General features: G+C 41.3%; 1 protein-coding gene across 2 annotated transcripts in view; it reads right to left on the bottom strand.

Moving 5' to 3' along the window:
• LOC126236748 (CCAAT/enhancer-binding protein zeta) overlaps window positions 1-19,327 on the bottom strand; it is a 198,385-nt gene that overhangs the window by 25,785 nt on the left and 153,273 nt on the right. For both annotated transcript variants that reach the window (XM_049946284.1, XM_049946285.1), the window contains one exon: window positions 3,682-3,835. In XM_049946284.1, the coding sequence (XP_049802241.1) occupies window positions 3,682-3,835 (154 nt within the window). The remainder of the gene's footprint in view (window positions 1-3,681; window positions 3,836-19,327) is intronic.

Raw genomic sequence — 19,327 nt, 5'->3', positions numbered from 1 at the left:
GATGCCTCCATCGCATCAACATCATGGTTTTGAATGACCAACTGTGTTCGTTTCAAAGACTCTGACAGTGCCACACAGAAATTGCAGTCAGAGCGAGGAGAAGGCTCTTGCAATTATATTGCAAGTCAAGAAATTTCATGATTATATTTATGAATGTACTTTCATCCTCCTCACCAACAACAAACCTTTAGTGGCTATACTTGGACCAAACAATACCGTTCCTACATGCAGAGCTCAATGTTTGCAGCACTAGGCATTTCTTCTGCTGAACTGCAACTATGTAATTATAATCAGGTCCACAGTACAACAAGCAAATGCAGATTTCCGTTGACATTTGCCACTAGGGCAACACAAAAAGACTGACTTATTAGATGATTTTTGTTTTTCAATAGCTGTCAATAGGCAAGCCCAATGACCTTGCCACAGTGGTGTCACCAGTCCCTGTCAGATCACCGAAGTTAAGCACTGTTGCATTGGGCTAGCCTTGGATGGGTAACCATTCGGTCCGCCGAGCGCTGTTGGCAAGCGGGGTGCACACAGCCCTTGTGAGGCAAAACTGAGGAGCTACTTGATTGAGAAGTAGCGGCTACGGTTTCGGAAACTGACATACAGCCGGGCGAGCGGTGTGCTGACCACATGTCCCTCCGTATTTGCATCCAGTGATGCCTGTGGGCTGAGGATGACATGGCGGCCGGTCAGTACCATTGGGCCTTCGTGACCTGTTCGAGAGGAGTTTAGTTTAGTTCAATAGTCAAGACACTGTGGGAAATTTTCCCAGTAAACTCTAATTTAATTGCCAAATTTGTGCCTACAGATCCATTTTTGCCTAAGCTCGAACAGTATGTTCAAATGGAGTGGCCTAATTATAAGAACTTAATTAATCAATGGAACAAGAGGCAAGCAAGTACAAGGTAGAAAGGTGTCATTGCGGTACATTCAGAATCAAAACAAAGAGTGGTTATTCCTGTGGAGCTTAAATCTAAGGTCTACAGATGCTACATTAATGTCATTGGGGCATAGTTCATATGCAATGTATTGCTTCAGAGCACTACTTCTCAAAAAATATTGACAAAGACAATGAAATGATGTCAGCTAAATGGCTCTTATGTCAAAAATACCAGTCAGCACCACCTCGACAATATTTTCTGTGGCCACAGACAGCAGAACCCGGGTCATGTCTGCATACTTATTTTGCAGGACCATCTCTCGGAAGCTACTGTTCCATCCTCACTGGTGCTTCCTTCAAACTTCCATTTGTGGTACAGATGTCATTGATATCTTCCACAAAGGCTTTGTCTAAGGTCTTCTCTATTGAAGGATGGCCAAAATACATTATCACTGACAATGTCAAACAATTTTATTCTCGGGAATTTAAACTATTTTGTGTAACCAACAGCATTTCACACTGCAGGATGTCACCATTTCATCCTGAGGCCAATGGACTCAACAGTACAATAAAGACTATCCTTAATTTATCTTCCTCCTCACGGTACAGTGCCACTTCACATGAGGCACAATCTCCAGCAGAGAGACTCCATGGAAGACCCACTTAACATTAACATAAATTTTAAAGCTGCTAGTGCATCCATGTGCCAGGACTCAACAACAGTCAAAACAAAAATTTTTTAAGGTGAATGATCAGGTACACTTTTCAATGTACATCATCATCATCATCATCATTAGTATTCTGCCAAAGGGCAGGTTTTCACATGATAGTTCTCCAGGCTGTCCGGTCTTCTGCCGTCCTCTTCAGGTCTGCATAATTTCCTCTTCCCTTCGTGTCATCTATCATCTTGTATCTCCTACTTCCTCCCAGTCTTCTCCCACAAACAATGTACAAGCATGGTAAAAAGACATGTGTACCAGGAATATTCATAGATCAGCTCAGCAATGCCATGTTTATGAATAAATATTTACATGGCATCACAACACACCACAAAAATCAAGTCAGGACCACTGCACTCACATGCACATAGGCAGTTCTCCTATGCTGTTTTCTTTTACAGGCTCAGAAGATCTATAAGTAGCCAGCTGTCTGAGGGACCTTCTTATGCAGTCGGCAGCAGCCTATGCCAGTGCCTCCAGCAGCATGCTCCAACTGCATCCATCACCTCACTGTGTTTCTGCATGGGTTTCCTGCAGTGGTGCAAGCGAATGCCATGGGAAGCAACATGTGCACCTAGCAAATATGCACGCCAGCAAGCACAGGAGGAGGACACTTACCGTGAGCGGCTGCCACCACACAGATACAACAACTCACTTGGTGTCTCTCAGCTCCATGCAGCAGCCTCCAGATGGTACTCACAAACAACAGCCTCTTGCTATTTCTGCACCACTTTTAGAGTGACTTGCATGTCCACTGGTAGTGTGAACAGCCAATGAAAAATCCTGTCAAACACAGGCTACATTGCTTCCATCATGTATGGCCAGACAAGGATATTCTTCCACCAACAGGCTCAAAACATGATGCGCCACACTCACTCGCACAGTTACGAACCAGCAGTCAAGATTGTTCACTTCAGTTAACTCAGTAGACTACTCCAAAGACCACCCTCCAACTTAGCAGTCCCTACTTACAGAGAACTACAACCATAAAAGAATGTCTGCAACAATCACTATTAGCGATACCTATAGTATCATGCCAAGAAACAGCAAAATTAGTAAGATATCAGTATATTAGGTTTAGGAGATCAAATGCTGCATTTCTGTTTTAGTGCACCCTATCAAACAAGTGTCCCCTAGCAAGTGTACAAACCAGCCATCATTATGGAACAATAAAAGGGAAACACTATTTTCTGCTACTGTTGATGTTTGGGCTGAATTAATAGTAGCAATCAGTTACTACATTCACAACACCTAGTTCATTCTCTGCTTTGAATTTTCAGTACTTTAGACTCCATGTGGCATGGTTAGTAGAACAGTTTATTCAGGCTACAGGTGATGAACAGTGTCCCTGTTTTACATGCACCTTTGCCGTAAGCCACTTCGCCCTAATAGGGCACAGTAAGACACCACTACTGCTCGCATTGTAGCGTCTCATTGGTTGGATACCCAGCATTGCACCTTTCAATCAAAAGAAACCACTGGTCCAGTAAGGTAAAGTTATTGCAAATATAGCTGTCATTTTAAGCTACTCATTAACCATTTTCAAAGCACATCTTACCTAAGTCACTATTTGCCTGCCCATTCCATTACATCTCTCCCATAATTATGCTAAAACTTGGGGCAGTGCAAAACTGCATTATGATGGGTTATTTCGACACTTTGACCTTTCAAAGTGAGCCTTGCAGAGAAATTAACTGCTTCATTAAAAACTGTTGTTCTTGAGGGATACCATATAAGTGTCATTGCAACAGGAGTATGGAGTTGACTGGAAGGTATCTTCGGAATAAATGATTTGGGTATTTGGAGATACTTGGCAACATAGTTCACAAATATGTTCTCCTATCTGATACAAGTTAGCACTTCAATGAAATCTATTGAAATGGGAAAACCTAATAAGTGTAACCCATATACTTGTATCTAGTTGCATGCATTAATATACTGCAGTTAGTCCCCTCCCCTCGCCTCCCTAAACAAACACATATAAAATTTCTTGCTCACACTGCAGTTGGTTTGCTAATTATGATGTAGTTCAATTCCACAAGTATCAGAAAGACAGCTGTCATGTATTACACTTACCAGCATTATCTTTGGTAGACACTGCTGATATGCTTCCTACATTGTGATCAGATGTTCCAGTATCTTCCAATATTTCAGCAAACTCTTCAGCAGGGACAAAAGTCTCTTCATCAAGACCTTTCTTCTGTAGGATTCTTCCTTTCTTTTTGTTTGCCTGCCAACAGCACATAGAGCTACAGTACATTTAGTTTATAGCATCTGAACAAAATTTATCAGTTTAAGGAAGAAGCAACAGGTCAATATCAGACAAAAAAGGAACACAAATCATAACAACGAATTAAAGGGATAAAATGAGTTCATTCCAAATTCTAATCAACAATAAACACAAAGGAAGGACTGTTTTACTGTACATGTCATTACACCCTCCCCCCCCCCCCCCTCCTGCCTCAAACTACAAAATACACACACAAATCCAGTTCACAGGATAACTATCATTGGTTTATTAGCAACATTACAGCTGCTATTATTGCTATGGAAGTGCTAAAAATGCTGGCTGGCAGTGAGTTTACAGAGACAGGCAAGAATGCATTATCACTTAGTTCTAGCTCTCACCTCTCCGCTGAGATTCTGTATGTTCTCATAAACACTAAGCCAGTGACTGAAGTAATTGTGAGGCTCTAACAGAATACTGAACGCATCCTGACTGAAACAACAATGCCGTTGACTCTGGCCTCTCCAGTGCTGTACCAATATTTGCCGTTTACAATCTTAGCATATGACAGCATGTTGTTGTTGTTGTGGTCTTCAGTCCTGAGACTGCTTTGATGCAGCTCTCCATGCTACTCTATCCTGTGCAAGCTTCTTCATCTCCCAGTACTTACTGCAACCTACATCCTTCTGAATCTGCTTAGTGTATTCATCTCTTGGTCTCCCTCTATGATTTTTACTCTCCACGCTGCCCTCCAATGCTAAATTTGTGATCCCTTGATGCCTCAGAACATGTCCTAGCAACCAGTCCCTTCTTCTTGTCAAGTTGTGCCACAAACTCCTCTTCTCCCCAGTTCTATTCAATACCTCCTCATTAGTTATGTGATTTATCCATCTAATCTTCAGCATTCTTCTGTAGCACCACATTTCGAAAGCTTCTATTCTCTTCTTGTCCAAACTATTTATCATCCATGTTTCACTTCCATACATGGCTACACTCCATACAAATACTTTCAGAAACAACTTCCTGACACTTAAATCTATACTTGATGTTAATAAATTTCTCTTCTTCAGAAATGCTTTCCTTGCCTCTACTTCGACCATCATCAGTTATTTTGCTCCCTAAATAGCAAAACTCCTTTACTACTTTAAGTGTCTCATTTCTTAATCTAATTCCCTCAGCATCACCCGACTTAATTCGACTACATTCCATTATCCTCGTTTTTGCTTTTGTTGATGTTCATCTTATATCCTCCTTTCAAGACACTGTCCATTGCGTTCAACTGCTCTTCCAAGTCCTTTGCTGTTTCTGAGAGAATTACAATGTCATCGGCGAACCTCGAAAGTTTTTATTTCTTCTCCATGGGTTTTAATACCTACTCTGAATTTTTCTTTTGTTTCCTTTAGTGCTTGCTCAATATACAGATTGAATAACATCAGGGAGAGGCTACAACCCTGTCTCACTCCTTTCCCAACCACTGCTTCCCTTTCATGCCCCTCGACTCTTATAACTGCCATCTGGTTTCTGTACAAATTGTAAATAGCCTTTTGCTCCCTGTATTTTACCCCCTTGTAATTCTACTGTGTACTAAGCATATATAGCTTATTTCATATGATGGTACATTTAAAAAATCTTTCACTCCTATATCCAATGCTTCTGGACTTCGACAATTTGTATTCTTCTGTCTCTAAAAACTTTTATCACCACCATGACATTAAATCCTTGTCTTCTTCATATTTCTTTGTATGCCAAATAGCATGTTTACTGAGTTATAGCAATAATTTATGGCCCCTCCCAAATACAAAGAAACACAACACAGGGTAACTTTTCATTCTGAGTCATGCAGTATAGTTATTTCAACCTATATGTCATTTACAGGCTGGCAGTGAAACACTTTACATGCACCACAACACAATAGATACTATTCTGCTTGGTGGAAATGACTATCACACTTTCTTCCTAAAAATATGGCACAGCTTCAGTCTATGGACTGCAGTTTCATTTTGATTGCAGACTCATTGCAGTGTTACCACCAATGAAGATATTATTCATGATGCTCCTGTAATCCTGTTCATCATGCTGAGCCTCTAAGGTTGAACAGTTATGCCTCTATTGACTACACACTACTCAGAAAGTATTCGAGCCCATAGCGTGGCCATCAGTATACCATTTCAATATGCCACAAGTATACATAAATACACTGAAGAGCCAAAGAAACTGGTACACTTGCCTAATATTGTATAGAGCCCCTGCGACAACACAGAAGTGCTGCAACACGATGTGGCATGGACTTGACTAATGTCTGAAGTAGTGCTGGAGGGAGTTGACACCATGAATCCTGTAGAGCTGTCCATAAATCCGTAAGAGTATAAGGGGGTGGAGGTCTCTTCTGAACAGCATGTAGCAAGGCAACCCAGATATGCTCAATAATGTTCATGTCTGGAGAGTCTGATGGCCAGCAGAAGTGTTTAAACTCAGAAGAATGTTACTGGAGCTACTCTGTCACAATTCTGAACATGCAGGATGTCGCATTGTCCTCCTGTAATTGCCCAAGTACATCACAATGCACAATGGACATTGCTGCAGTCACCACAGAAGCCTACTGCAGCGGCAACACAGCAGACAGACGAGCAATGCAGGTTGCTGACACCACTGCAAAGTCTGGCCGACGCAAGCGTTTACAAGCAAATACCACAGTCGACAACAAACATGTAAGGGCAGCCAATGTCCATCAGAGGGCATCAACCAGCAGCAGAGGAAGGGGGCGCAACGATCAACAAACAATTACCTGGCGATCACGTGTTTTAAGGCCTATCATTATCCCGAAGGTCGATGATATATTGTACAAGTTGGTGGGTGGATATATCTTCACCAAGATTGATCTTAGGGAAGCATACTTCCAGCTGCCAGTCAATGCTCCCTCTCAAGGGGTCCTTGTCATCAATACTCCCTTCAGACTCTTCCAGTACAACAGCCTTCCCTTTGGGATCGCCCGCACTTCAGCCATCTTTCAACTCTTTCTGGAGTTGGTGACTAAGGAGGTCCCCGGCACTGCCAATTACTTAGACAACATCTTAGTTGCAGGGATCTCAGCCCCAGACTTAGCATGGAATCTTCGGCGACTTTTCGAGGTTCTGCAGGCTGCGGGGTTGCAGTGCAACAGGATCAAATGGCAATTTTTTGTGCCGCAAGTGACCTATATCAGTCATGTCTTGAGTGCTACAGGTATTCTCCCCACGCCGCAATACCTCGAGGCTATTCAGCGGCTCCTGAGCCAACAAACGTCTCCCAGCTCAAATCCGTCTTGGGTCAACTCAACTATTATTGGTGTTACATCCCACATGCTGCAGCTCTGGCAGAGCCTCTGCATCACCTCCTTCGCAAGAATTTTCCCTGGATCTGATCGCCAGAATGTGATCAGGCTTTCCAGCATATAAAATCTACTCTTCTCGCTCCACCATGCCTTGTCCTGTATGACCCCACCAAGACTCTTATTTTGGGCACTGATGTGTCAGATTATGGGCTGGGGGCTGTGTTGTCTCAAATCATTGATGCTGTTGAGCATCCAGTGGCTTTCGCCTCAAAAACCCTATCACATGCACAGCGCAACTATAGCCACATCAAGAAGGAGGCCTTAGCCATCATATTAGGATTTAAGAATTTCCACGACTTCATCTATGGCCGCCAGTTCACACACTACATGGACCACAAACCCTTGGTTTCCGTGTTCAGTGCCACATCCACCGTCCCTATCCAGACTGCTTTCCGCTTGCAGCCCTGGGCATTGTTTCTTGCAGGATAAACCTACAACATCTGTTACCAGGACACGGCTCTCCATGCCAACACTGATCTTCTTTCTCAACTTCCTGTGGGAGCAGATTCTGACTTTGATACTGATGTGGTTGCTTGATTTCGTCTGGATGGTGCGGCCTCCTCCACCATCGCCACTTGCCACTGGACACCCAGCACGTCACACAGCACACAGCCTCGGACCCTGTTCTCCAGACGATTCTGCGCCGCATTCAACCTGGGTCGCCCTCTGATCATCGTCAGGTGTCTGACCCAGAGGTTTGGGCTTACTGGCCTCACTGCAATGACTTTTCCGTCCACGATGGAGTTCTTCTTCTCTTAGGGGATACTGATCATTGGCACGTCATGATACCATCCTCCCTCCGTCAGCGGGTCCTCGAGCTCCTGCATGTCAGGCACTGGGGGATCGTCCTGACAAAGCGCCTCACCCGCCAACATGTATATTGGTGGGGTATGGATGGCAACATCACCCACATGGTGAGTTCCTGCACCTCCTGTCACTGTCAGCAGTCGGTGCCGCCACGACGCCTGCTTCTGTTGCCTTCAACCACTGCCCCACGGTCCCTGGCTCCATCTGGATTTTGCAGGTCCATTCCTAGGTCCTAGTGGCTCATTTTGATGGATGCCGGCAGCAGTTTTCCATACATTGCACACATGTTCTCGAAAACTGCCCCTCGCACCATTCAAGCCCTCTCTCACATTTTTGCCATCGAGGATCTACCGAAGGCGATTGTGATAGACAACGGCCCGCAGTTCACATCGGCAGTTTACTTCCTTCTGTGGTACGTTTGGCATCCAGCTGCTCCATATGGCCATTCCATCCTGCATCCAATGGCTTGGCTGAAATGTTTGTCCACGCATTTAAATCGCAGATGGCCAAACTGTGTCAGTATCACTCCCAGGCAGCTGCCCTCGACCTCTTCCTGTGTACATATCGTTCTTCTGGGCCCGTGGGGTCTTCTCCGGCAGAAAAGTTGCATGGCCACACTCATTAGACTTCCTTGTCGCTCCGTTTCCTGCTTCCCCTCATCCGACTGTTCCTCTCTCAGCGAGGCTGCGGTTCTTTCCATAGGATCCAGTTTGGGCATTGGCATTTCCCCGTTGGGTTCCTGCCAAGGCCTCCATGCTTTTCGGCCACACCATAGCAACTGTTGTCATCAATGGCGGTTCCCTCTGTTGGAAGCACTTCAACCAGCTACAGCACCATTGTGGGCCAAGCCTGGCGCTGCCACTGTCTCCGGTGCCGAACCTTCGGTCTGGAGTCTTCCGCGAGGCCCCAGCCATTGCCGGCTTTCGCAGAGCCCCCATGGGCAGGTCTCTCACCTGTGGGTGTCGATGTGGCACCCCCGTCACCGGCACCTCTGCCGCCAACCCCCGTGATCTCGTTCCACCAGCGGAACCTGGGTCCAACATCGAGATGTGCCTTCGCCTCGCCCCTGGGAGGGGTGGGGGGAAGGACTGCTGCAGTCACCACAGATGCATACTGAAGAGGCAACACAGCAGACTGGCCGTTGATGCAGGTCGCCGACTCCTCTGCAAAGTCTGGCCAATGCAAGAGTGTTTACAAGCAAGTACCACACTTGACAACTAACACATAGGTGTGGCCAACATCTATTAGAGGGCATCAACCAGCAGCAGATGAAGGGGGTGCTACGATTGATGAACTATTTTCTGGTGATCATATGTGTGCAAATATTCCCAGCAATATCCTTCTGCCAAAGGCTAGATAAGCCGGTGCCCAGCCGTTCAATGAGCAGTTTTCAACTCGTCGAGTGTGGAGAAGATTGGCCGTCCAGCAGTGTGCCACCTGGACCATCCTCTCTGCCCCAACGATTGTGTTACATCGCTTCCACCGTGGTATACTATCTACCAGCTGCTAACAGCAGACTTCGACATGGAACAGTTGTACACGTACAGAGTCAAAGGGCGCTCTGTGTGTAGGAATTAGTAGTTATTTGCTTGATCCACAGAAGGGGTCCTTATTGTTTTGAAGAGTGTGTTACTGTTGGTGGTTTATTGCAGTTTCCATAATAAATAAGTTGGCGAAACAAGTTGGTTCTTGCTCTGTAGATTTAGCAGACATGAATGGATGCAAGTGATCAGACACAATGCTTGCACCTGACAGTCGTATCTAGACATATCAGGGGCCCATATCACTCCAACTGTACATGCACAATTTGGAATGAGACTCATCCAACCAGGCAACATATTTCCAGTCATCCAGTTTGACAGTCCCAGGCGAGGCGTAAAGCTTTGTGTCATGCAGTCATCAAGGGTAAACGAGTGGGCCTTTGGCTCCAAAAGCACACATCGATGATGTTTTGTTGAATGGTTTGCACGATGACACTCGTTGATGGCCCAGCATTGAAATCTGCAGCAATTTGCAGAAGGGTAGCACTTCTGTCATGCTGAATGATTCTCTTCAATCTCATTGGTCCCATTCTTGCAGGATCTTTTTCCAGTCACAGCGCTGTCAGATGTTTGATGCTTTACTGGATTCCTGATATTGGTTGTATGGGAAAATCCCCACTTCATCGCTATCTCAGAGATGCTATGTCCCATTGCTCGTGTGCTGACTATAACACCACATTCAACTCATTTAAGTCTTGATAACCTGCCATTGCAGCAGCAGTAACTGATCTAACAACTGTGTCAGACAATTGTCATCTTATATGGGCATTGCAGACCGCAGTGCCATATTATGCCTGTTTACATATCTCTGTATTTGAATACGCATGCCTGTACCAGTTTCTTTGCTGCTCCAATATATCTTGCAATTTACAGTACAGAATGACTGGGAAACCCTACACCAATTCATTCCAGTTCCAGATCTTTTCTCAAGCTAAAATAATGTTGAAAATAGATATTTTGTGGGTTGGGTGTGCTGAAGATTTCAAGAACTTTGCAACCTACTTTATTATAGCGAAGCAACTGAAATGGGGAGAGGATATATAAGACTATGATATTGTACATGCACCACCAGAAGTTAGTGGACATTTAGATGCATAAAAGATCAGCTTGTGACTGAAATCAACATTGGGCACACAAAATGGCTGAATTAATAGAAGTGCTGGAAACTATTAAATAGTGCACACCAGTAAATATGAACACTGAACCGAATTCAGTTGGTTGCAATCATATTCATCAGTTTTGTATTTAAAAGAAATAAAAATAAAAAAAGAGAGAGAGGAAAGGAGTGAAATACTGAAACTGCATATTTCACTAACCTGTATGTAATAACCTGCATTTGAACTCCTATCTGCACCAACATGAAGCATCCTAGTGTATAAAGAGCACACCCATTTGATTTCATTGCATAGACTGCACAGGGCATTACAAAACATTAAATCAATATGAGACTGGCTTAGTGTCCATGAAAAAGTGGGCAGAATCATTAACCTAACTGACATAAATCTTACCAAACAAGAAAAGAGCCTACTAGAAAAAGGACCAAAACACAAAATTAACACAAACATATCATACTAAACAATAGAAAACCTCATAACAGATCCGAACACTTTATAAAGGAACAAGAAAGATTGAGCACACCAAATTTTAATGCAAACTTGACAAGAGAATTATTAGCTGCAGAAGTAACACAGATAAACAGATCACACAAATCCACAATTATTTCTAATCATAGAACATCAGAGGAAATCACAGCCAACAAGCTAAAACAAAAATTAAAACAGAACAATGCCATAGTAATAAGAACAGACAAAGGGAATATTACTATAATTATGGATGAAAAAGAATACATAGAAAAAAACACTAGATTTTCTCAAAGACAACAACATCACAAAACTGACCAGTGACCCAACAGCAAAGTACCAGAAAAAACATTCAACAGACACTGAAAAACATCAAAAATACATTCTCAAAAGGCCAGGTAAAGAGGATAACACAAAAATCCAAAAGCACCCACCCTAAATTCCCTACCAAAGGTTCTCAAGGATAATATCCCATTAAGGCCCATCATCAACTTCCGAAATACTCCATCCTACCAAGTAGCCCAACAGACACACACACGACTAAAGAAATAGTACACTTCTGATAACAACAGGAACCTGGAAAACTCAAAGGAATTAATCGACAGAATCAAGAACATACACATACCAGACACAGCAACCCTCATATTATTTGACATCAAATCAATGTACACTTGTATCCCAATAAACTAAACAATCAACATCATCACACAAAGATTAAAACAACAAGGAAACACACCGGACACACACATCAATGAACTAAAAACCATATTCAAGACCATAACACCACAAAATTATTTTGTATTCAACAAAGGATTTTATTCTCAACATGAAGGACTGCCAATGGGATCACCAATTAGTGGCCTCCTAACTAACATATTTATGAACAACCTGGAGAACATAATCTTCAGACACATAATAAAACCAAAAAACTACAAAGTTATATACTAGTACCGTTATGTCGATGACATAATATGCCTGACTGATTAACCATATACTCACATAGAACAGCTACATAATGAAATAAACAACTTACACCCAAAAATTAACTTCACATTAGCAACAGAAACTAACAACACACTACATTTTTTTAGATCTCACCATACATAAAACAAACAACACACACAACTTCACAATATTCAGGAAACCAACAACCACAAGCACCACCATTCACAACCTATCGAACCACCCACTGATAAATAAGCAAGCAAACTTCAGATTCATGCTCCACTGATTAAACAGAACACCTGTGAACACACCCATTGAACAAACAGAACTACACACAAGAACTAAACACAATAAAGCAAATAGCAGTAGAAAATGGTTATGATACCCGTATGGGAGACAAGTTAAATCAAAAAATATGTAAACAGTACAAAAATGAACACACCACACACAAACACAAATCCTCACCCAACACAGAACAACACCAAACACAAACAATGACCACACACAAGACACAACAGAGCAACAACACACACAAGCCGAAATGGCACATACTCACCTACAATAACAAGATTGTTCATAAAATAGACAACATATTAAAGAAACAGGGACTCCAAATAGGATACAGAAAACAGAACACAACACAGAAAAAGATCAGAATACAAGAAACACCCACAGATAAATTTAACAGATCAGGAATATATGAACTTACATGCAACACTTGCCAGTCAGTGTACATAGGGCAAATATGCAGAAACTTCAAAATCAGATATTCAGAACATCTCAGAGCTTTAAAAAGCAACAGCTCCCACAGCACATCTGCTGACCACCTTATAGCCCACACTCACCACCCAACTACAATAGAAACAGACTTAAGAATAATAAAACCCAGCCACAGCCTATACAGCAAACTGACCATTGAGGAAAACTTCGACATACAGAAGCCAATAGAAGAAGGAAAACAGGTCATAAATGAATACACTACACTCTGCAAGGGCACACTATTTAACACATTAAAGGAACTTTACAAAAAAGACAACACAAACAGATAAAGTAGTCTAACACCCCCCCCCCCACACAGACACACACAAAATCACACACACACACACACACACACACTAAAAATGGATACACTACACTCTGCAAAGACTCACCATTTTACACACAAAAGGAACACCATGTAAAAGGCAACACAAACAGCTAAGAAGCGCACGCACACACACACACACACACACACACACAAAGATAAAATGTAAACAAAATTCAAATTTGGCAACGAACTCACTGGTAAACAAATGGAACACACAACAACCACAATTACACTGTTTTGATGAAGTGCAAAGTTCTTTTACGACCTTATTTGTGAAAACACGTGTAATATTTACATGTGCATCATGACACCCCACCGTGATACTGAGAATAAAAGGGCTTGTCTCACAAAAATGTAAGTAAAAATGAATATAGGTGCAAAATATCACGACAAACTAAATTAAACAATGGAAAATCCAGGATGGAATGTAACAATACCACAGAAGGAAAGTTGCTACTCACCATATAGCACAGATGCTGAGTCGCGATAGGCAGAACAAAAGATTCACACAATTATAGCTTTTGGCCATTAAGGCCTTTGGCAGCAATAGACACACACACACACACACACACACACACACACACACACACACACACACACACACACACAACTTGCACACACCTCTGCAGTCTGTGGTTTCAGCTCTCTGAGACTGCAGACGTGTGGTGCGTTGGAACTTGCCCTTAGAGGACATGATGAGACTGAATCATCTTCCAGTCCTGGTGTTTTTCGTTCCTTGATTAATTAGAATTAGACTCGGTATTAAAATCGCATTTAGATAAAGCTACAGTTTTCAAAAGAACCTCAAAAACCATCCAGAATCAACTCCTCCGATGCACGCTTCAAGTCTGCCAAGAGGAAATTAGAAAGGAAATTAAAGGTGCTGAGTGGAAAGATTTTGGGACTTCATAGCACCAGAAAAGTCTTTGGCAACATCCATCATCGAACAGATAAATAATCATTTGGGGAATTGTCCACATAAGCTAATAGCGCAAACATATGATGGTGCAACAGTCATGAGTGGTTCGTCACATGGGATGCGGGCTCTCGTTAAGGAAAAGTTTCCCACGCTTCATACATTCATTGCTAAGCCCACCAGTTGAATCTCATTATGGTTAAAGCCGCTTCAATTAATAAAAAGGTGTGAATATTCTTCACTAAACTTCAGGGACTTTGCAGCTTCTTTTCAGCATCTCCTCATAGAACAGGAGTTCTAGACGAAATAGTATGAAAACGACTGCCACGTTCAGTGCCTACTCTTTGGAATTTTCAGTCAAGGAGCGTCAATACCATTTTAGAATGTAGGGAAGATATTATCACGTGCATGAATAATATTAACCAGGGGGAAAAACTGTGTAATGAGAACACGATCCTGCAAGCCTGTGGCTTAGTAACAATTTTGGAGGATGAAAAGTTCATGTTTTGGCTTTCATTTTTTCATAAAATCATGATCCATGAGGATATTTTGTATAACCAGCTACCATATTGACCCAACTTACTCACACAGTCAGCTGACAGCTTTTGAGTGTGAAATCGCGAACATTAGGGAAGGAGTGAGTGAAAATTCAACAGATTTGCAGGAGTACCATAAAAGAGGGAGAACTGAAGATGGTGCAGCGATGTGTAATCTATTGTGGGAGGTAAAAGAAGTATGTGATGTCGTAAGTTACGAGGCAAAAGAAAGATTCAAGTTCACCGGACACCTAGTTGCAGCCTCTCTCTTTCTACCAGGGAAATTCGCTACTTGCTCTTCCAGTTTTCCAGAAACTTATTTCAGAGCTGCTACTGAATGCTACTCTTTTTTGGAAGCAAAGAAACTTTGAACAGAACTCTCTGTTATTTATGGAAGATAGGAGTTCAAAATAATGTGTGGAGCTTTGAGCTTCCTGGATTACATAGCAGACAATAATCTTTGTGATACACTGATTGAATCTGTGAAGCTCCTGAAAGCGATAATTACAATTCCAATGACCACATTAGAAGCAGAACGTTGTTTTTCTTCACTGAAACGCATCAAAATCTTCTTGCGGAATGCTATGGACCGAGAAAGACTACCAGAACTCGCAATGCTCTCTATTGAACAAGACCTCGTTTTGGGAATTGCAAACTTCAATCAAAGAGTGATTGAAAGATTTGCAAATATGAAGGAAAGAAGACTAGAGTTCCTGTACAAGTGATCACCACTACATCCAAATTCAGAGATATAATCGAACGGCGTTAACATCAGTCCTGCTGAATAAGGTTAGTAAGGAATCCCTACCACTTTTTGAGTACATAGAGCTGCAGTTGATTTTAATTCCTTTTATTCTGCAAATGTAATACTTTTTTTCTGTGTACACCTTTTGGGTTTATTGTGACTAGATGCAGGAGTGACACGAGCAAGCGGTCTGTTTATATCAGGCATTACAAAAACATTGAGCAGTGTACTGATTTTGACACCACCATCTTCTTTGGTCACGAGCTGCCACTGACACCAAGTGTAAAGGTATTAACAAAAAGAAATGAATTATTGTTTGAACTGAATATCCATATAATTTTGTAATCATTTAGTAAATATGGTTCACATTACAGATTAAATAAACTGGAAATCCACTTAAGATGGCACAGTGGTGCTGAAACATGTTTGGGAAATTGGAAAAAACGGTGTTTTGCATAACTGGCGGACCTTACATCCAACAATTTTAACTGCAAACATGGTAAACACAAGGAGCTGCAAATCTAAATGATGAATATACTGAACACAGATAGACACACAAACAGCCATAATACCCTCTGTCCTACCGCCACCTCTTACCCCTGCCCCACACACACCATCTCCACTTACATCTGTACTGCTGTGATGTGTGAGGCAGAAGACAATTTTTATTATATCATATACTGATGTTTCTTCCTGTTCCAGCGAAGGATGAAATGCAATACGGATGTCTGCTTAAACACATCGGTGCCACCTATTATTTGTTTAATTTTATGTGCACTATCTCTATGGAATAATCATATAGGACTCTTATGAGAAGTGAGGCATCTTTTTTCAACTGTCTGTTTGTTAAGATTTTTCAACATTTCTTTTACACTCTCTGATCAGTGAAAATTTTACAACAAGTAACAGAGAAAATTATATATATATATATATATATATATATATATATATATATATATATATATATATATATATATATATATATATATATATATATATATATATAGAGCAATGTGGCAAGAAGAAAAGGTTGTAAATAGTATTAATGGCAGATTCAACGGTGTGGGGGTGGTGGAGGAAGAATTCCATGGATTTTTCCACATGTAAATGCTGCTTAATCATAATGCCTGGATTCAAAGGGCTATGACATGTGACAGGCAGTGCATATTTTATTTATTCTTTATTTATTTACTAGAGCAGAATTCCAGCATTGCCCAGGTATTTATTTATAGCTGTGCATCCACATGCATACCACAGCATACGGCCTTGTGCTTAATGTTTATAACATCATATTTCCAGACCTGTGTGTCGCACATTGCTATCATTTTGTAGGTACATTCAGTAGTAGATGTGGATACTGTGTGCAATTGTGTAGCAAATGGAGTTAGCAGCAATGAAGTAATAAATTTAAATGTCAGGCACAATGTGACAGTTTTTGATGCATCTCACTGGTTTTGACATCATATCTCCTGAACTATGAGTTGTACAATGGTGTAACATTGTAGGCACATCCAGCAGAATATGTGGATACTGACCATGACATTTCCTGTGAACAGACTTAGTAGCAAAATAAGTAATAAACTTAGGTGTCATGCGCGTGATGTGGCAGTTTTCACACATCTCACTTACTGTGATGTCATATCTCCTGAACTTTGTGTCATACAATGGCATAATTTTGCACTTAAGTTCAGTGGTACGTGTCCATGCTGTCTCGTGAATCCAGAGACAAGTAAAAAAGTAATAAATTAGAATGTTATGCCTTAGGCAGTATTTTTACTGTACGAAAAGTGGAAAAGTACTAAGCAATAAACATATTCCTTTCATCATTTTGCAGGGGTCGTAAATGAGAAAAAAATTCGTAAAGGTTTGAAATTTTTCATCCCCACCCCGTTCCTTTTGATAGTTAGGTGGTTATTAACCCACAGTGATCGTCACCTGACAGTAATGTATATGTGTACCCTGTTTGGGTGAAATCAATCCAGTGGTTTAGAAGGAGATGTGGAAAATACACACACACACACACACACACACACACACACACACACACACACAAATATATATACACTACTAAACATCATGATGGTACAATGAGAAAAATCTCATTACCCCGGGCCCCAGTCAATAGACAGGGATCGTCGTGAGCATCGGATTCTGGGGGCTCACGGACATCATGAGAAGAATCGGAGCTTCCCTCAAGACCAAACGCAAACACTACATTGGCACACTCAACATGAACACACTGATGAAGACAGGAAAGATGAAACAACTTGTAATATCTCTTTATATACGATGAATTATTCAGATACAATTCTACCCTTGAATGACGTTTACTAATTTTCTATCTTCATACTCGCAGAATCCATGCGAAAAGTAGTTTCATACAATAGCTATGCCATGAGCGCATAAGTATTCTTTGTAGTACTCTATCTGGTGGTTGTTAGAAAAAAAAGAAAGAGAGCTTCCGAGATTGTCTTCGTGCGGATTAGCCTCAGCTTTGTTTGAAGAACGGTAATCTGATTATTGAGATTTGTGACAGAAGATAACGGATACGAAATTGTACGATTAAAAGTGAAATACATATATATGGCTCCTTCACACAAAAGGTGTGTATTCGACTTTTGAGAATTAATGATATTCATCGATATATTGCGTAGTTGTTAATCAGAAGGGAACTTCCGAAAGACTGGATACGAACCTGCATTTAAAAATCCAAGAGCTCCATTATTTCTTCGGAAGGTTAAACTTCATCAAAGCCAAATATCCGCTTGATCTGAGGTTTCCCGACTGATTATACAACGCTCCCAAAAATACGAGGCATTTTATTTGTACAGATTAGCAGACTGCCGCAAAGCACGAGCCTGCAGAGAAGAAGAATCATCGCCTGCTTTCATTCTAACAAGTAAAATTTCAGAATCATTTTGAGTGACTGAGCTATGACTGTGTTTCCTATCATGAATGATTGATTAATCGAACGAATTGAGAGCTACATAATTACGTAGATAGGACAAAAAATTACAGTGGCGCCAGTGTGACAGGACTCTCTTGGATTGTTATATAATATATGTATTTTTTGTTTCATGAAAACCAACGAGAACGAGAAGTAATGAACCTGAAGTGAGATACGGTGCCCATAGTAAAAGATTGCTGATACCAAGAAACGATTTCAACTATTAGACAACACCGAGACTACAGAAAAAGGCCAGAGAAATCTAATTTTTTTATCCTGTAGTTAAAATAGTTTGAAATCAATTTAGAAAGAACTTTTTTCCAGATAGTAGTTAAGATTGTAGAACTGTATATTGTGTGATTTTCGTATCTGGACATTGAACTTTATACCATCTGTGAAGTAATTTGAAAGTTAAGTGTGTCTACGACAGTAAATTTGAAACTGTATTTTGTGATTAGAACCTGATATTGATAGTTATTTATTGTTATTGACTAGAGCGGCATTTAAAATGTCATTGAATCAGCAACGAGACGTGCAACAGCCTTCAGCTGTTTGCGCAGAAGCAGAGGCCACGGATAGCAATTCTGAGACTGTTGTGGCTAGCGGTAGCAATATAAATAATCCCGCTGGTTCAGAAAACATTCATACAACAGCTGATCAGACTGTTGTTGACACGTTAGTTGTTATTATGCAACAGTTGTCTCTATTAGCCGAAGGCCAAGCGGAGGTAAAACGAGACTTATCCGTTATACAAAATGAACTCCAAAATCAATTAGCCGAAAATCAAACAGAATTACAAAATCAGTTAAGAGCAACCTTTACCGAATTAGATCAGAGATTAAATACCCAGACACAGGAAATAAAAGAACAGGCAGAAAGGACCGAACAGAATCTTATTGCTCAGATTGAGCAGGTCCGCCAACAGTGCCAAGAAAACAATAGTAAATTAAAAGCGGAACTAACCGAATATGTATCCGTCAAAATTGACCCGATACAAAAACAAGTAGAACTGTTTCCTCAA

The sequence above is a fragment of the Schistocerca nitens genome, chromosome 2, assembly GCF_023898315.1.
Source record: "Schistocerca nitens isolate TAMUIC-IGC-003100 chromosome 2, iqSchNite1.1, whole genome shotgun sequence".
In the NCBI taxonomy this organism is placed as follows: Eukaryota; Metazoa; Arthropoda; class Insecta; order Orthoptera; family Acrididae; genus Schistocerca; species Schistocerca nitens.
The sequence above is the reverse complement of the archived record's forward strand: the minus strand, read 5'-3'. Positions and strand labels throughout refer to the sequence as shown.